This window comes from Sorex araneus, chromosome 9 (assembly GCF_027595985.1).
Source record: "Sorex araneus isolate mSorAra2 chromosome 9, mSorAra2.pri, whole genome shotgun sequence".
NCBI lineage: Eukaryota > Metazoa > Chordata > Mammalia > Eulipotyphla > Soricidae > Sorex > Sorex araneus.
Window position 1 is genome coordinate 2,745,349 of NC_073310.1, and position 13,983 is coordinate 2,759,331.

Sequence of the window (13,983 nt, forward strand, 5' to 3'; positions counted from 1 at the left end):
GGATAATGTAGAAAGTCAAATATAATTCTGGGTCCTGAAACTTAGAGAATACCAATAGAATGTGGATTTTATTTCCTTTTTAAAAAATTGTTTACAGGGGGCTGGAGCGATAGCACGGTGGGTAGAGCATTTGCCTTGCACGCGGCCGACCCAGGTTCGATTCCCAGCATCCCATATGGTCCCCTGAGCACCGCCAGGAGTGATTCCTTAGTGCATGAGCCAGGAGTAACCCTTGTGCATCACCAGGTGTGACTCAAAAAAAGCAAATAAATAAATAAATAAATAAAATTTACGGGCCAGAGGAGGGCTGGAGTGATAGCACAGCAGGTAGGACATTTGCCTTGCATGCAGCCAACCTGGTTTCAATTTCTCCATCCCTCTCGGAAAGCCCGGCAAGCTACTAAGAGTATCCCGCCTGCACGCCAGAGCCTGGCAAGCTACCAACGGCATGTTCCATATGCCAAAAACAGTAACAAGTCTCACAATGGAGACGTTACTGGTGCCCGCTCAAGCAAACTGATGAACAAAGGGACGACAGTGCTACAGTGCTACAGGCCAGAGGCATGCTACAGTGGGCAGGACATTTGCCTTGCATAAAACCAATCTAGGTTTGATCCATGGCACCCCATATGGTCCCCTAAGCCTGACAGGATTGATCCCTGAGTACATACCACCAAAAACCAAGGTATAGTTTGGTTTGGTTTAAGATGTGGCTCAAAAACAAAACAAAAATATATGTGAATTTATTTTGGCCTCCTGAGCAGTGCACAGGGGCCAGGGGCCGGTTCCCAAGGATCACCCACCATAGGTTCAGGGCTAGGCCCAAGGAGGCAGTGGTGCTTGAGCCTTGTGGTCCCAGGAACCAATCAGGGCTACCTGGCAAGTGACTGGGGACCTCAGGGGACATAACCAGCAATGCTGGAGATGCCTGAAGATTAAAACCAGGTTGGCTCACTCAAGGCATGCGCCCGGATTCCTGTATTATCTCCCGGCCACGAATGTAGGGTTTAAAGGAAGTCAGAGAATTGTCTAAGAGGGGCCAGAGCAATAGTACAGAATGTAAGGCAATGGCCTTGCACGCGGCTCACTGGAGTCTGATCAGTGGTATCCCATATGGTTCCCAGAGCCTGCCAGGGGTGATTCCTGAGTGCAGAGTCACAAGTAAAACCAGGTGTGGCTTCAAAAACAAAGAAAAAAAAGGAGAGAGAGTGTTGGGGGAGAGAGAGGGAGAGGGGAAAGAGAGAGAGAGAGAGAGAGAGAGAGAGAGAAATCATCTAGAAAGACACTATCCAACTACAGCTTCTTTTGGAGGGTGAAGGGGGAGCGGAGCCGAGGGGTACCAAGCATGGAGTCAGGGATTAAACAGGGTCTCCCACAAGGGCATACGATCCAGCCCTCTGAACGATCACGTTGGCCCACTAATTTTTTTAAATAAAATGATACAAATAAAAACAAAGTTAATTTGAAAGTCCACCACATATCGTTATACCTGATTAATGTTAATGTTGGTTATCTTTTCATCAGCTCTTTCTATAACCTTCAGGACAACTTCGATCATTTCGTAGTCATAGGGATCCAGCTGGAAAGCAGCAGAGATACATCAGTGCTCGAGAAGTGTCAGGCCTGAAGTCGGTTTACTCAGTTCATTTGCGTACACCACACACATAAAACCTCAGAGTGCCACAGTGTCAACTACTGTCAAGAATTCAAATTGTTCATCCCTAAAATGAGCTCTCTGCGGATAAACATACCTTATTTTAAAATGTCTCACACCTAAAAAAAATGATAAGTAAAATGTCTCACAGCTGTTTTTCTTTCCTTGGATGCTGTTGGGGATCAAACGTAGAACTTCACGCATACAAGTTGTGTCCTACCAGCCCCTCCCTGAACTATACCGGGGTTCCTTCAAAAGATGACTTTTTATTATGTAAGACAAGATTGTGTTTCCCTCTCCTTTTTTTTGTTTTTGTTTTGGGGCCACACTTGGTGATGCTCAGGGGTTCCTCCTGGCTCTGCACTCAGGAATCACTCCTGATGGTGCTTGGGGACCCTATGGGAAGCCAAGGTGGAATGGCTGCATGTAAGCAGAGCCTTCCTTGCTGTCCCATCTCTTCAGCCCTCCCTTTTCCTCATCTTTTGCAGTGCTAGGCATTGACCCCAGGACCTCAGACATGCAAGATAAGGGCTCCGCCCAGTTCCTTGCCCAGAGGTAATATTGTGTGAATCAAGAACTGCCCTAGGGAACAGCTGGAAGAGGGCTGGGGGTGAGCCAGAGGACTGGAGCTTCAGCTTTGCACACAGGAGCCCTGGGTTTAGCTGTCAGCACTACAAAGTCGCGAACACTATTGGGAGCAATTCCAGAGCACTGCATGGGGAGTAGCCCCTGAACACTCCAGGGTTTGACACCAAAGCCAGAAACAAAAGAATACCCGAGAAAGAACAGACATAAACATTTCCTAGCATTTTCCAACTAAAATTCTCCCATGGGAAATTTAGGAGAAAACTGATGTTATCCCGGATATGACATAACCCCACAGCGTTCTAGGATGACACACGCCAGAGACTGAGCCACACACTGGGGCTCTGAGCCAGGCACCCGCTCCCGGAGGACTCGAGCCCCTCCACAGGCATCTAGCGAAAGAAAATGAAAGGGAAAGAAATCAGGTGGAATCTGTATTTGCTTAAAAAAAAAAAAAAGATTTTGGGGGACTGGAGCAATAGCACAGCGGGTAGGGTGTTTGCCTTGCACTCAGCCAACCCAGGTTCGAATCCCAGCATCCCATATGGTCCCCTGAGCACCGCCAAGAATAATTCCTGAGTGCAGAGCCAGGAGTAAGCCCTGTGCATCGCTGGGTGTGACCCAAAAAGGAAAAAAAAAAAAAGATTCTTTCTTGGCAGTCCTTTCAGCTCAAGACTCCGCGCATAACAATGCTTAATAGAGGGAAAGGGTGATTCCAGAGCTCCTAGAAATGACATTATTTCTATGGTAATGATTATATTATAGATAAAATATAAAAAACAAGATAGTTCTTATAGACAGAGCCTCATTCCTCCTTCCATTGACCCTCATTCCCCAAACTATCTCTTGATTTCTGAGCATCAATTCTCAGAAGATGAGGGAAAAAAAATTGTTTGGACAAAAGAAGAAATATAGACATGAAGATGGTTATTGTAGCAGCTTATGCTAAGAAAATTCATAAACTATTAAGTGTTCATTCGTAAAGGTCTGATTGATATAGTATAATATACTTTGGTGGAATAAGTGAAAAAGACAATACATCTTGTACTGACAAATAATGACAATATGTTAAATGAAAAAAGACTTAAGAGAATTAATTTAGTGTAGGATTGTAATCAATCTATTAATATTTTGATTTAATCAATCTTTTACATTTTGATTTATCCCTGGTAAAATTTGATTTTTTTTTTTTTTTGCTTTTGGGTCACACCCGGTGATGCACAGGGCTTACTCCTGGCTCATGCACTCAGGAATTACCCCTGGAGGTGCTCAGGGGACCATATGGGATGCTGGGAATTGAACCTGGGTTGGCTGCATGCAAGGCAAATGCTCTACCCACTGTGCTATTGCTCCAGCCCCCAAATTTTATCTTTTTCAAAGAAGTTGTTCTCATCTAAAATATCTGCAAAAAGGGGTTATTTTTAAAAGTACCCTATTAAATTATATAAAAAACCTAGTTACTTCACAATTTTACAAATTCTTGGGGCTGGAGTGACTGGAGGGCATTTAATAGGGGAGCGCATTTGCCATACACAGGGTCAACCCAAGTTTGATCCTAGGCATTGCCAGGGTGACCCCCCCCCCAAAATGTTTAAAATAAAAAATTTTACAGATTCATAAAAACATAGGACATTCTTTTGCCATGCACGGTGGTGTGCAGGAGACAGGCAGGGCCAGGGCTCAAACCCAGGGCCCTGTGCATGCACAGCCTCGGCCTGGGGAGCGATCTTCCAGGCCCTGCTGTGACTTGTGATCATCAGGAGTGTTGCATGAACTCAAAGGGCAGGAGGACATTTGAAATGACCCGGCACGACCCCTTCCTGTCCCTTTATACCTTATGGAGGATGCCGCTGAGGCTGAGGACCAAGTCTTTCGTGCTCTGAAGCAAAGGCACCATGTCCAGGGCTTTGGCCAGCACCCTGGCGTGGTGCTGCTGCGGGGGCTCGGAGCCCGCATCTCCCCGGCCGTGGCCGGTGTTAGTGTCGTGGAGCAGGGTCTCGATGAACAGCTGCAGGACTTGGTCACAATCCAAATGAAAGGTGCTAAGAAAGGTGGATCTGCTTACAGCCCGATTCCTGCCCTGCGCATGCAACTGGGCTCTGGAGCTACTGAGGGGCCCCAGCCAGGGAAGGGCCCTGGGGACACTCCCAGGAGCTCAGGTGGGGAAACATGGGAAAAAACAGGGATTTCAAAAGGGCTGACTTGAAAAGAGATGGGATTGGGATTGACTTTGTTTCAGGGCTTGGAGAAGACACCAGTGGGTACCTCTGGGCAGGGAGTCCTCGTCCCCTTGCCCTGTCCTGTCGGTGGCCTCCCCAGGCAAGAAGCCCTTGTCCCCCTACTCTGCCCTGTCCTGTTGGTGGCCTCCCTGGGCAGGGAGCCCTCATCCCCGCAATGGTGGCCTCCCTTACGTGCAGTATTCCAGAATGAGTCCCGTGTCCGTATCGATGCTGCCCACCAAAGCTTTAACAAGGGATTTCTTGGTCAGAAAGTGTTGCCTGAAAACCGATTGAAAAGAAATCTAGAAATAAAAAGAGCAAAATGAAGATTTAAAAAAAAAAATCAACTCAAACCCAACCCCAAAGCTAAAGGGAACCATCTCGAAAGGGCGCCCTGCCTTTGGCCGCCGCTCAGGGCCGCAGGTGCTTCCACAGCCCCAAAATGCGTTTCTATCACACTGCCCGCTCCGCTAGCATCATACTCGGGTTTCCAGTCAGATCTAGGACACGGCCTTTGCATTTTACCAATTTGACTATTATTCTGAGATTTTGTTTTGGGGCTCTAAAGCCTCAGTCATCTAACCACAAGCTTCTTGGTCACTACAACTTGCAGTCAGGTTCCCAACATAGAATATTTTAACAGCAATTACATTCCCGATTAACTGGAATGTTTCATATTCCTACTACAAAAACCAAATTTAGTTTTTTTGTTCCCTTAGGAGCCATGAAACTGTACCACACCTACGAGAGCATTATAGCATCTTAATGTTTAACCCCAAACAGCAGCATAAAGATCTCGATCAGGGCAGGACAAGCAGCCAAAAAATACCCAAGGCTGATGCTGGGTATGCCTTACGAACGGGAAGCTGGAGAGGAGAGCATCAAGCCTCTTTCCATTTGGTGCCAGACACTTAATTCTTTTTTTTTTTTTTTTGGTTTTTGGGTCACACCCGGCGATGCACAGGGCTTACTCCTGGCTCTGCACTCAGGAATTACCCCTGGCGGTGCACAGGGGACCATATGGGATGCTGGGATTAGAACCCGGGTAGCCCGCGTGCAAGGCAAACGCCCTACCCGCTGTGCTATCACTCCAGCCCCAGACACTTAATTCTTTTGAAAGCACAGGTTCACTTCAGACAGCTCAAAGGCAGGAGTCTACGGACACATAGCCTCTTCCCCAGATCTGTCTGTTTACGCATCTCTGCTGGTAACTGCCAGGAAGGATCTAACTCCGTGGCACCTCTGGAATACTTACGCCAAGCTTCCCCAGACGAATCCCCCACTGGGCATCAGTACTGAGTTCATGGAATTTAAGCTCCATCTCCCTTTCCTGATAGAGACTGGCCAGCTGGGAGCCCACCAGGGAGATGGCCTAGAAACCAAATACGGGGTTAGAAAGAGCACGGAGGGGTGAAGACACCTGTGTGCATGCAGCTGAGCCCAGGGCACACCCTGGCACTGGCGATGGTCCTGCCAGGAGTAACCCTGAGCATGGGGGTGCGGCCCTAACCCTCCCCACTCTCTCGCACCCAAAGAGATAAAGTGAAAATACAAATGGAAGTCATAAGAGAATATGTTTCAACACCTGAGAGACAATCAAGCAAAAGTCATAACCTTTTTGTGTATGATAGCAGTGTGGGAGCTACGCGCTGCTTCAGATACCGTCATCACTGACCGACCTTTCCGCAGCTGAGGGCTGGCCATGGCCCAGCTGTGGAGAACCACTGGTTACACAACATCAAGGCCTTGCAGCTTCAGTGTGGTGCTATAAATGTGCATTTTAGTTCTCCTACAGCAAACCTCTCACACCCACAAAGAGGGAGCTAATTTAAAAAAGCCAATTCTGTATCTGTTTAATTCTCATCACCAAAGGCTCGTGTGGGTTTGAGGTCTCAGACACACTGCAGGTAGTATAAGAAGCGGGGTTCTGGGGCCTGGGAGCTCACGGGCTGGAGTGCGACCTTTGCATGTGGGAGGCCTGGGTTCAGCCCCAGCACCACACGGTCCCCTGAGCACTGCCCCATCACTGCCCCAAAGTAAAACAAACAGAAAGCTGAGGTTTATGTATTCAATGAATGCCGCTCGAAAAGATGAGACTATGCCTGCAGGACAAAACAGGAAGAACTCGAGGCGATTGTGCTACATGAATGGGCCTGAGAGCCAAGTGTGGATGATAGTCTGGGCAGCCTCACGAACAGGGAATACAAATAGCTAAAGCAAGTGAACTGGGGAACACAAGACTAACTGGTAGACTCTTGAAAACTCTGATGATAACGGGTGGGAAGGGTGGTGGAAGGGCCGGGGGAGGGTCTTCTGATGTGGGTAGAGCACGGGCAGGACGTGATGGCGATGCTAAGTCTCATACACGGAGATGTGAAGCTAATCCATGGTATTGTAAACCAAAGATTTCAGTAAAGTTAAAGTGAAGGCATGTGGCTTGATGCAGATTTTAAAAAACAAAACTATCCAAATTCTTTCAGCAGAGCAATGCACTTGACCCTGGACCTGCACTGGCCAGCACTCACCCGGCAAGGGCGAGCTGGTGGGAACCAGTGTGTCAGCTCACGGATCCTGCTAAGTGGCGAGGCCACTTCCTGTCCCCTAGAGCATTTTAACACCGAACATGCGCTTCCTTAGGTCATACCAAAACTTTGTCGTAGTTCTGCCAAGCTTTATCTATGAGCTTCCAGAGATTCTCAAACACCTCCTTTTGGGGTAAGAGCGTGCAGTAACCCAACGCCAAGTTAAGATCCACCAGGCGACAATTAAATACCTACAAGAAGAGAGAAAATTCTTACAATCAGCAGAACCAAACCCCCTCAGGCTTGTTCGTCACTGGATTACCTTTAAGACCCTCTAAAGAAGAAGTGGCCCGTTAGAGACCGGCTGTCCGGATCCCAAGAAGCAGTTTCCCACTAGTGAGCTTGGTCTGCGTCATCAGCCCGGGCTTGGATCCTCCAGTGATGGCTGACACGCTGCAGGGAGCCGCAGGGCCTGTGCCCTAGATCTGCCTCCCTCTCTCCGTCAGCTTCTCCCTGTCATGTGCTCCAGCAGCACTAAGAGTCCTGAGTCCCAGGCTTCTGCTCACTGTTCCCTGCCTAGAAGCTTCCTTCGCTGTCTTCGCTTTACCACTTCAGAAAGTCCTTTAAGGCTCCACTCAAATGTCACTTTCTAGGGGCCCACACTCAGAGGTGCTTAGGGGCTGTCTCCTGGCTATGCTCAAGGATCATCCCTAGTAGGCTTCAGGGATCAACCTGGGGTAGGCCACATGCAAGGCAAGCGCTCAACCCTCTGTGCCATAGCTCTGCCTCAAAGGCCACCTTTTCACTCATTCACTTTTGATTTGGGGGTCACACCACAAGAGCCTTACCTGCTGTTCTCTCTCTCCACCCCCTACATTCTTATTCTTAGGAAAATAACACGTTAGGAAATAGGGATGAATAGCCATAACATATGGAGCTTACTTCTCTGTGGTCAGAAAATGTGTAAAATGCTTTTATGCCAAAGTGGAGAAATGTTTTTGCAGTTTTGTGGCTCATAAGCGATCATGGGAAGTGGGCGTTACCGGCACGCCCTCGGCACAGATAAGATCCGGAGCTGCTGAGCGCGAAACAAACCCTCTGCTCCTAAAGACTATGATCCCAGAGGTCTTCTGACCCATTTTGGCACCCAGAGTGGCTTCTTACAGAAATGCTTCTAGACTGTGAACTGTGTTAAAATATCAGAAATCCAAAACCGCGGTTCATAGAGTCTTCATTCTCAGCAATGAAAAGAAATTATTAAATTATGCCTTTTCAGCAGGCCTGATCATTGGGGGAAAATTCCAAACAATAATAGTGAGTTCTCTATTGAAATATTGAATGTATCCAAAGTATAGAGAGAATAAAGTGAATATCATTAGCTACTTAGGTGGGGATTGGGTGGGAGGGGGGCATTTTGGGGTTCTTGGTGGTGTAACATGTGCACTGGTGAAGGGATGGGGGTTCAATCATTATATGACTGAGACTTAAACCTGAAAGCTTTGTATTTTTTTCATGGTGATTCAATAAAATAAAAACTTAAAAAAAAAAAAAAAAGTGGAGAGATGTGTGAGAACGAGTAACAACGCGCAGCAATGGGCCCAGACCCGAATGAGGCTTCACAGGAGTTCTTAGGACTGCTCTCAGAGAATCTCTCACTTTCCCATTATTCTCAAATAAAAAGTTACAAACACAAAAGAAAAAAAAAATGGGGCAGGAGCAATAAAACAGGACCATATGGGTAGGACGTTGGCCTTGCACACAGCCGACCCCGGTTCGATCTCTGGCATCCCATATGGTCCCACAGCACCACCAGGAATAACTCCTGAGTGCAGAGCCAGGAATAAGCCCTGAGCACTGCCGGGTGTGACCCAAAAAGCCAAAAGAAAGACAAAGTGATCTGACAAATGGAAACAAAATATCCAAAATATCCGATCATTTTTTTCTTTTTTGCCAAAGACTAACATCTTTTTTTTTTTTTTTTTCTTTTTGGGTCACACCTGGCGATGCACAGGAGTTATGCCTGGCTCTGCACTCAGGAATCATCCCTGGCAGTACTCAGGGGACCATATGGGATGCTGGGAATCGAACCCGGGTCAGGCGCATGCAAGGCAAACGCCCTACGCACTGTGCTATTGCTCCAGCACCAAGACTAACATCTTTTAAAAAAAAAAAAAGAGAGACAGGGGCCGGAGCGATAGCACAGCGGGTAGGGCGTTTGCCTTGCACGCAGCCGACCCGGGTTCGATCCCCGGCATCCCATATGGTCCCCCGAGCACTGCCAGGAGTAATTCCTGAGTGCAGAACCAGGAGTAACCCCTGAGCATCACTGGGTGTGACCCAAAAAAAAAAAAAAAAAAGAGACAAAAATAAAACTAATTAAAATACAAGTCACCTGGAATAGAAATCCATGTTTAATCCCCAACACAATGACTGAAACCAGGGGACAGATGTGGAAGCAGAGTTACATTTCCTGTGTCACCAGAGGAGCTGCAATACAGGTTCCTGGGGTTTCTAATAAAGAGTCATTAACTTTGAAAACACAGAAAAGGGAAAAACTGGAGCTGACCGTAGCGAATAATACTCACTTTGTGCAACACCTTTGTAGCACAGTCCCTGATAAACGTGACGGCTTTTTCTTTCAATCCCATTACAAGATGCTTGGATTTCACTGATGCGGCTTCACCAAATAACTTTTAGAAAAGATCAAAAGACTTAGATTCAATTCCAGATAACAGTCTGAAAATCTTCTTAAATATTAAAGCATGTTGAAATTTCATCATTAGGTCAAAAAAAGTAATGGTATTTAATCTATCATGAAAGATGGTTCAGGCTCACAGAGAATTCAGTAGAAGGGGCACTTCTACATTGCCCTTCTATAGTGCCCCAGCCCTCCTTCCGGTGTTAAGGAGAAGGCTAGTAGGTTGGCAGACACACATATTATACCCATTTTCATTTTGAGAACTATACGTTGATAAAGCTGATTTTTAAAACTGACATTTAATAAATATCCACAAATTAGTAAAAATAACCATAATGCTCTTGCCTGTGCTACCAAGTAGTTTGTCTTCTAGAATGCTTTTTGAAATAGTGCCGAGGACCAAACCCGGGCCCTCACAGGGCCAGGTGACAGCTCCTGCCTGAGCCCCTTCCCTGGCCTAGAATCTTTCAGCCATGCTGTTGGGTAATGATCCTAAGAGTCTGGGTTAGAACAACCCCCCTGGGCCCTGTTAGCACATCAAGTCTTGAGAGCCTGAGTTTCCTAGAATGCTCTGTTCCAAACATTTTTGGGCCACACCCATCTGTGTTTAGGGCTTACACCTGGCTTTGTGTTCAGGGATCAATGGAGGTGTTTGGGGGGAACGCTAAGAAAAAGGGAAGTGCCTGACCATTTCTCCGGCCTTCTGTAAGTACTTCTGAAACCGGACAAATGATCGATTTCACTGACCAATAGTCAGACAGGGAAATGACAAGTATTTATCAGTGCTTCCGTACCTATATTCACCGAAGTTCAAGTACTTTCTCTTGAAACATACCTTTACACTCAAACTGGCATCCATGAAGTTTGACACAGAGTGCTGATGGCAGACAGCAAATGAGCCAATGATGAACCTCAGGGCCAGCTGCCACTGGCTGGACTCCTGGAGGTTCTGAAGCAGGGCAGAGATGGAATTTATGACGGGTGAAATAAAGCTCTTTCCTGTGGAATGAGACACAATTTTTGAGTAAATGTACTTTAATGTTTAGAATTTTTTAAAGTTAGCAATATTTTAATTAAAATTATTTTTTAAATAGTGCTTGGCCTCACAAGCAGTGCTCTGGAGACCTGGGGCCCTCCTAGTGATTCTCGGCCAGCAGCGCTGGTGGCTCAGGGGTGGACACTGCTCTAGCCTGTGCTGCCAGGGGATACTCCAATACACAGGGGACCTTGAGGGCATCCAGGGCTGCACCTAGAGATGCTGGGTGGGGGGGCATGTTGTACTGGGGGTTCTACTTAGTCAGTCTCATGTAAGACATGCACCTTTACCCAAGATGCTGCTGTCAGGAGCTGTTCTAGGGACAGTCTAGTTTTCAGCATAGCTGCTTTCAAAGTTAGTAGAGGAGAGAGTAGCCAGGACCTGGTTTAAACCAGGAACTAAGTCCATTAAAGAGCTACATGGTTAGTAATTTGCATATTTTAATTAAATGCTTAAACTATTTCCTGGAGAAAACCATTTCTCTATTTAGGATACTAAAATGTATAAACAAATTCTTTTTTTTTTCGGTTTGTTTTTGCTTTTGAACTATACTTGACCCCTGTATGACCCAATTCTTAAAAATAACACAGTTCGGGACTTGGAGCAATAGTACAGTGGGTAGGGCCTTGCATGCGGCAGACCAGGCTCAAACCCTGACACCCCACATGGTCCCCTGAGCATCGCCAGAAACGGTCCCTGAGTTCAGACTCAGGAGTAACCCCTAAGCATCACCAGGCGTGGCCCAAAAACAAACCAAGAAAAAGTTAATGTAGTAAGTGAAATGACAATTTTCTGACCTTCTGGAGTAACAGCAAGTCAGAAATAACTAAAGATCCATATTTGCACGATCTAAAACTACCGTTCCGTATTAATCATGTCAAATACCTTCACTAATGGAGCAGTATGGCAAACACATAGAATCCAGGAGATGTCTTTTGCTTTCTGCAAGAGAATAAATTTTCATAAAGCTGTTCAGCAGTCCCCTCTGGTCGCCTTCCCATCATTGCCACCCCAGCAGGGAACAGCACGGCGCCACTTTGGACTGGATGCAGATGCACCTATGCATCTGAATACTTCTGCCGCCTCCTGGCCCAGACCACGAGTCGCCCGTAGGCCGGGCCGTGCGGCTGTAACCTTGCAGAAGGCAGAGCATCCGAAAGCAAGCACACGTTCGGGCTTTACCCGCAAGCGGTATGAGCGCGGCGATCAGCTCGTAGGTAACAGGCAGCACCACCTGGGGCTCAAGGACGATCCCGTCCTCGCTGAAGAAGCTGCTATAAGACCACTCTTCATAGGGGTCTTTATGGGTCCCAAGAGAAGCCTGTGTGACAAACACACGGAGAAGACATAGAAAGCATCTCCACATCCAGACACTATCTGCACAAAGCATTCTGAGGGTTTCTTTCTTTTTCTTTTTCTATTTGGGTCACACCCAGCGATGCTCAGTGGTCACTCCTGGCTCTGCACTCAGGAATTACTCCTGGCGGTGCTCAGGGGACAATATGGGATGCTGGGAATCGAACCCGGGTTGGCTGTGTGCAAGGCAAATGGCTCATCTGTTGTGCGATCACTGCAGCCCCGAGGGTTTACTTCTTATTGTTATTTTGGTTTGGGGCCACACCTGGTGGTGCTCACGGCTTATCCCTGGCTCTGCACTCAGGGATCACTCCTGGTGGGGCTCAGGGGAGCATCTGGGTGTCAGGGATCAAGCCTGGGTCAGCTGTGTACAAGGCAAGCACCTTACCCACTACTATGGCTCCAGCCCAAGAAAATCAGGTATCTAAAAGTCAAACATCTTTGGTTTTGAGGTCAAATACGATCCAGTCTGTTTCTTCTGGTCTCAGGTAACGGGTAATATTAGCTTATTAATATAACAGTGCCACTTTCAGCAACCTGTTGCTCTAAGAAAGGGCAGTGTCCAGGGGGGCCTATTTTAAGTATGAATTAAGACTAACAAATCTGAGTGGGAGAGAACTAGTTTCACAGCCCTAAACCGTTTTCTTAATACTAGACGAAAAAAATAGAGGCACTTTTTCTGGGGGTAGGGGCGGGCAGCAGGAGAAGAGTGGACAACACCTAGCAGTGCTCAGGGGTCACTCCTAGGGATCTGCACTAGGGATCTCCTAGTGACCATCTTGGATGCCAGGGGTCAAACTGCAAGACAAGCATCTGATCCGTGCCTATCACTCTGGCCCGAGGCATAATTTTTTTCAGCTATGCAAGGGGTCCTTAAAAAGTAGCAGAGCGCATGCTTAGCATGCTAGGGCCCTGAGTTCAATCCCCTGGCACTGTAGGTTCATCTCAAGAGACGGAGTATACGGCCCCTAAGACTTGTTAACGACAGGGCTGGAACCAGGTACTGTCGAGGCAGGTTTGGTCCCAGGCATTTCTGGTCCCTGAGCACCACCGGAAGTGATTCCTGAGTATTAGACACAGGAGTAACCCTGAGCATGATCAGGTTTGGCCCAGAAAACAAGAATGAATAGTAAATCATTAGCACAGGACATGGGCGAAAAACAAACCAGAGAAAAAAACAAAATAAACAAAAACAAAATATGCATAGTGCATCAGCAGAAGCACAGTGGGAAGGAAAAGAAGTTCACAAAGGGGCTGGAGCAATAGTACAGCAAGTAGGGTGTTTGTCTGGCACACAGTCAACCTAGGTGTGATCCCGGCATCCCATATGGTCCCCTGAGCATGGCCAGGAGTGATCCCTGAACACAAAACCAGGAGTAACCCCTGAGCATCATCGGGTATGACCCAAAAAGCAAAAAAAAAAAAAAAAAAAAGAAGAAGAAGAAGAAGTTCATGAACTTACTTTCATTAGGATACCACTGTCGTCCATCTGACACTGCCTGGAAAGCTCTACCACCGTTAAAGTATATTTGCACAGTTCCAAAGCATCAAGCAAAATTTCTGTAAAGAAAGTGGACAGAGAGATGCCGTCAGGCTAGTCTCGCACGTGCTCAGGATAATGAAAGCAGCTTTTATTTAATTTTCGGTATCTGGGCCCACGGTTCTCAGGGCTTACTCCTAGCTCTGTGCTCAGGGATCACTCCTGGAGGACCCTATGAGGAGTCAAGGACTGAATCCTATTTGACCGCATGCAAGGCAAGCACATTGCATACTGTACTATCACTCTGGCCCTTAAAAGTGAACTTAGTAACTCCAAAGATCTAAGGAGAGCCGTGGGAGCGAGAGAAAGGCTCCCACAGAGCCCTGACTGCTCTGACACGCATGTCTATGAACAGGTGGGGAAGCAAGGTCGG

General features: G+C 47.1%; 1 protein-coding gene across 1 annotated transcript in view; it reads right to left on the reverse strand.

Moving 5' to 3' along the window:
• The window catches only part of KNTC1 (kinetochore associated 1), a 64,016-nt gene that overhangs the window by 14,876 nt on the left and 35,157 nt on the right, over nt 1–13,983 (reverse strand). Inside the window, exons 35-44 of the mRNA XM_055147469.1 lie at nt 13,533–13,630; nt 11,897–12,035; nt 11,600–11,656; nt 10,514–10,677; nt 9,566–9,670; nt 7,103–7,231; nt 5,714–5,830; nt 4,651–4,760; nt 4,074–4,281; nt 1,490–1,579 (exon numbers count right to left, since the gene is read on the reverse strand). Coding sequence (XP_055003444.1) covers nt 1,490–1,579; nt 4,074–4,281; nt 4,651–4,760; nt 5,714–5,830; nt 7,103–7,231; nt 9,566–9,670; nt 10,514–10,677; nt 11,600–11,656; nt 11,897–12,035; nt 13,533–13,630 — 1,217 coding nt within the window. The remainder of the gene's footprint in view (nt 1–1,489; nt 1,580–4,073; nt 4,282–4,650; nt 4,761–5,713; nt 5,831–7,102; nt 7,232–9,565; nt 9,671–10,513; nt 10,678–11,599; nt 11,657–11,896; nt 12,036–13,532; nt 13,631–13,983) is intronic.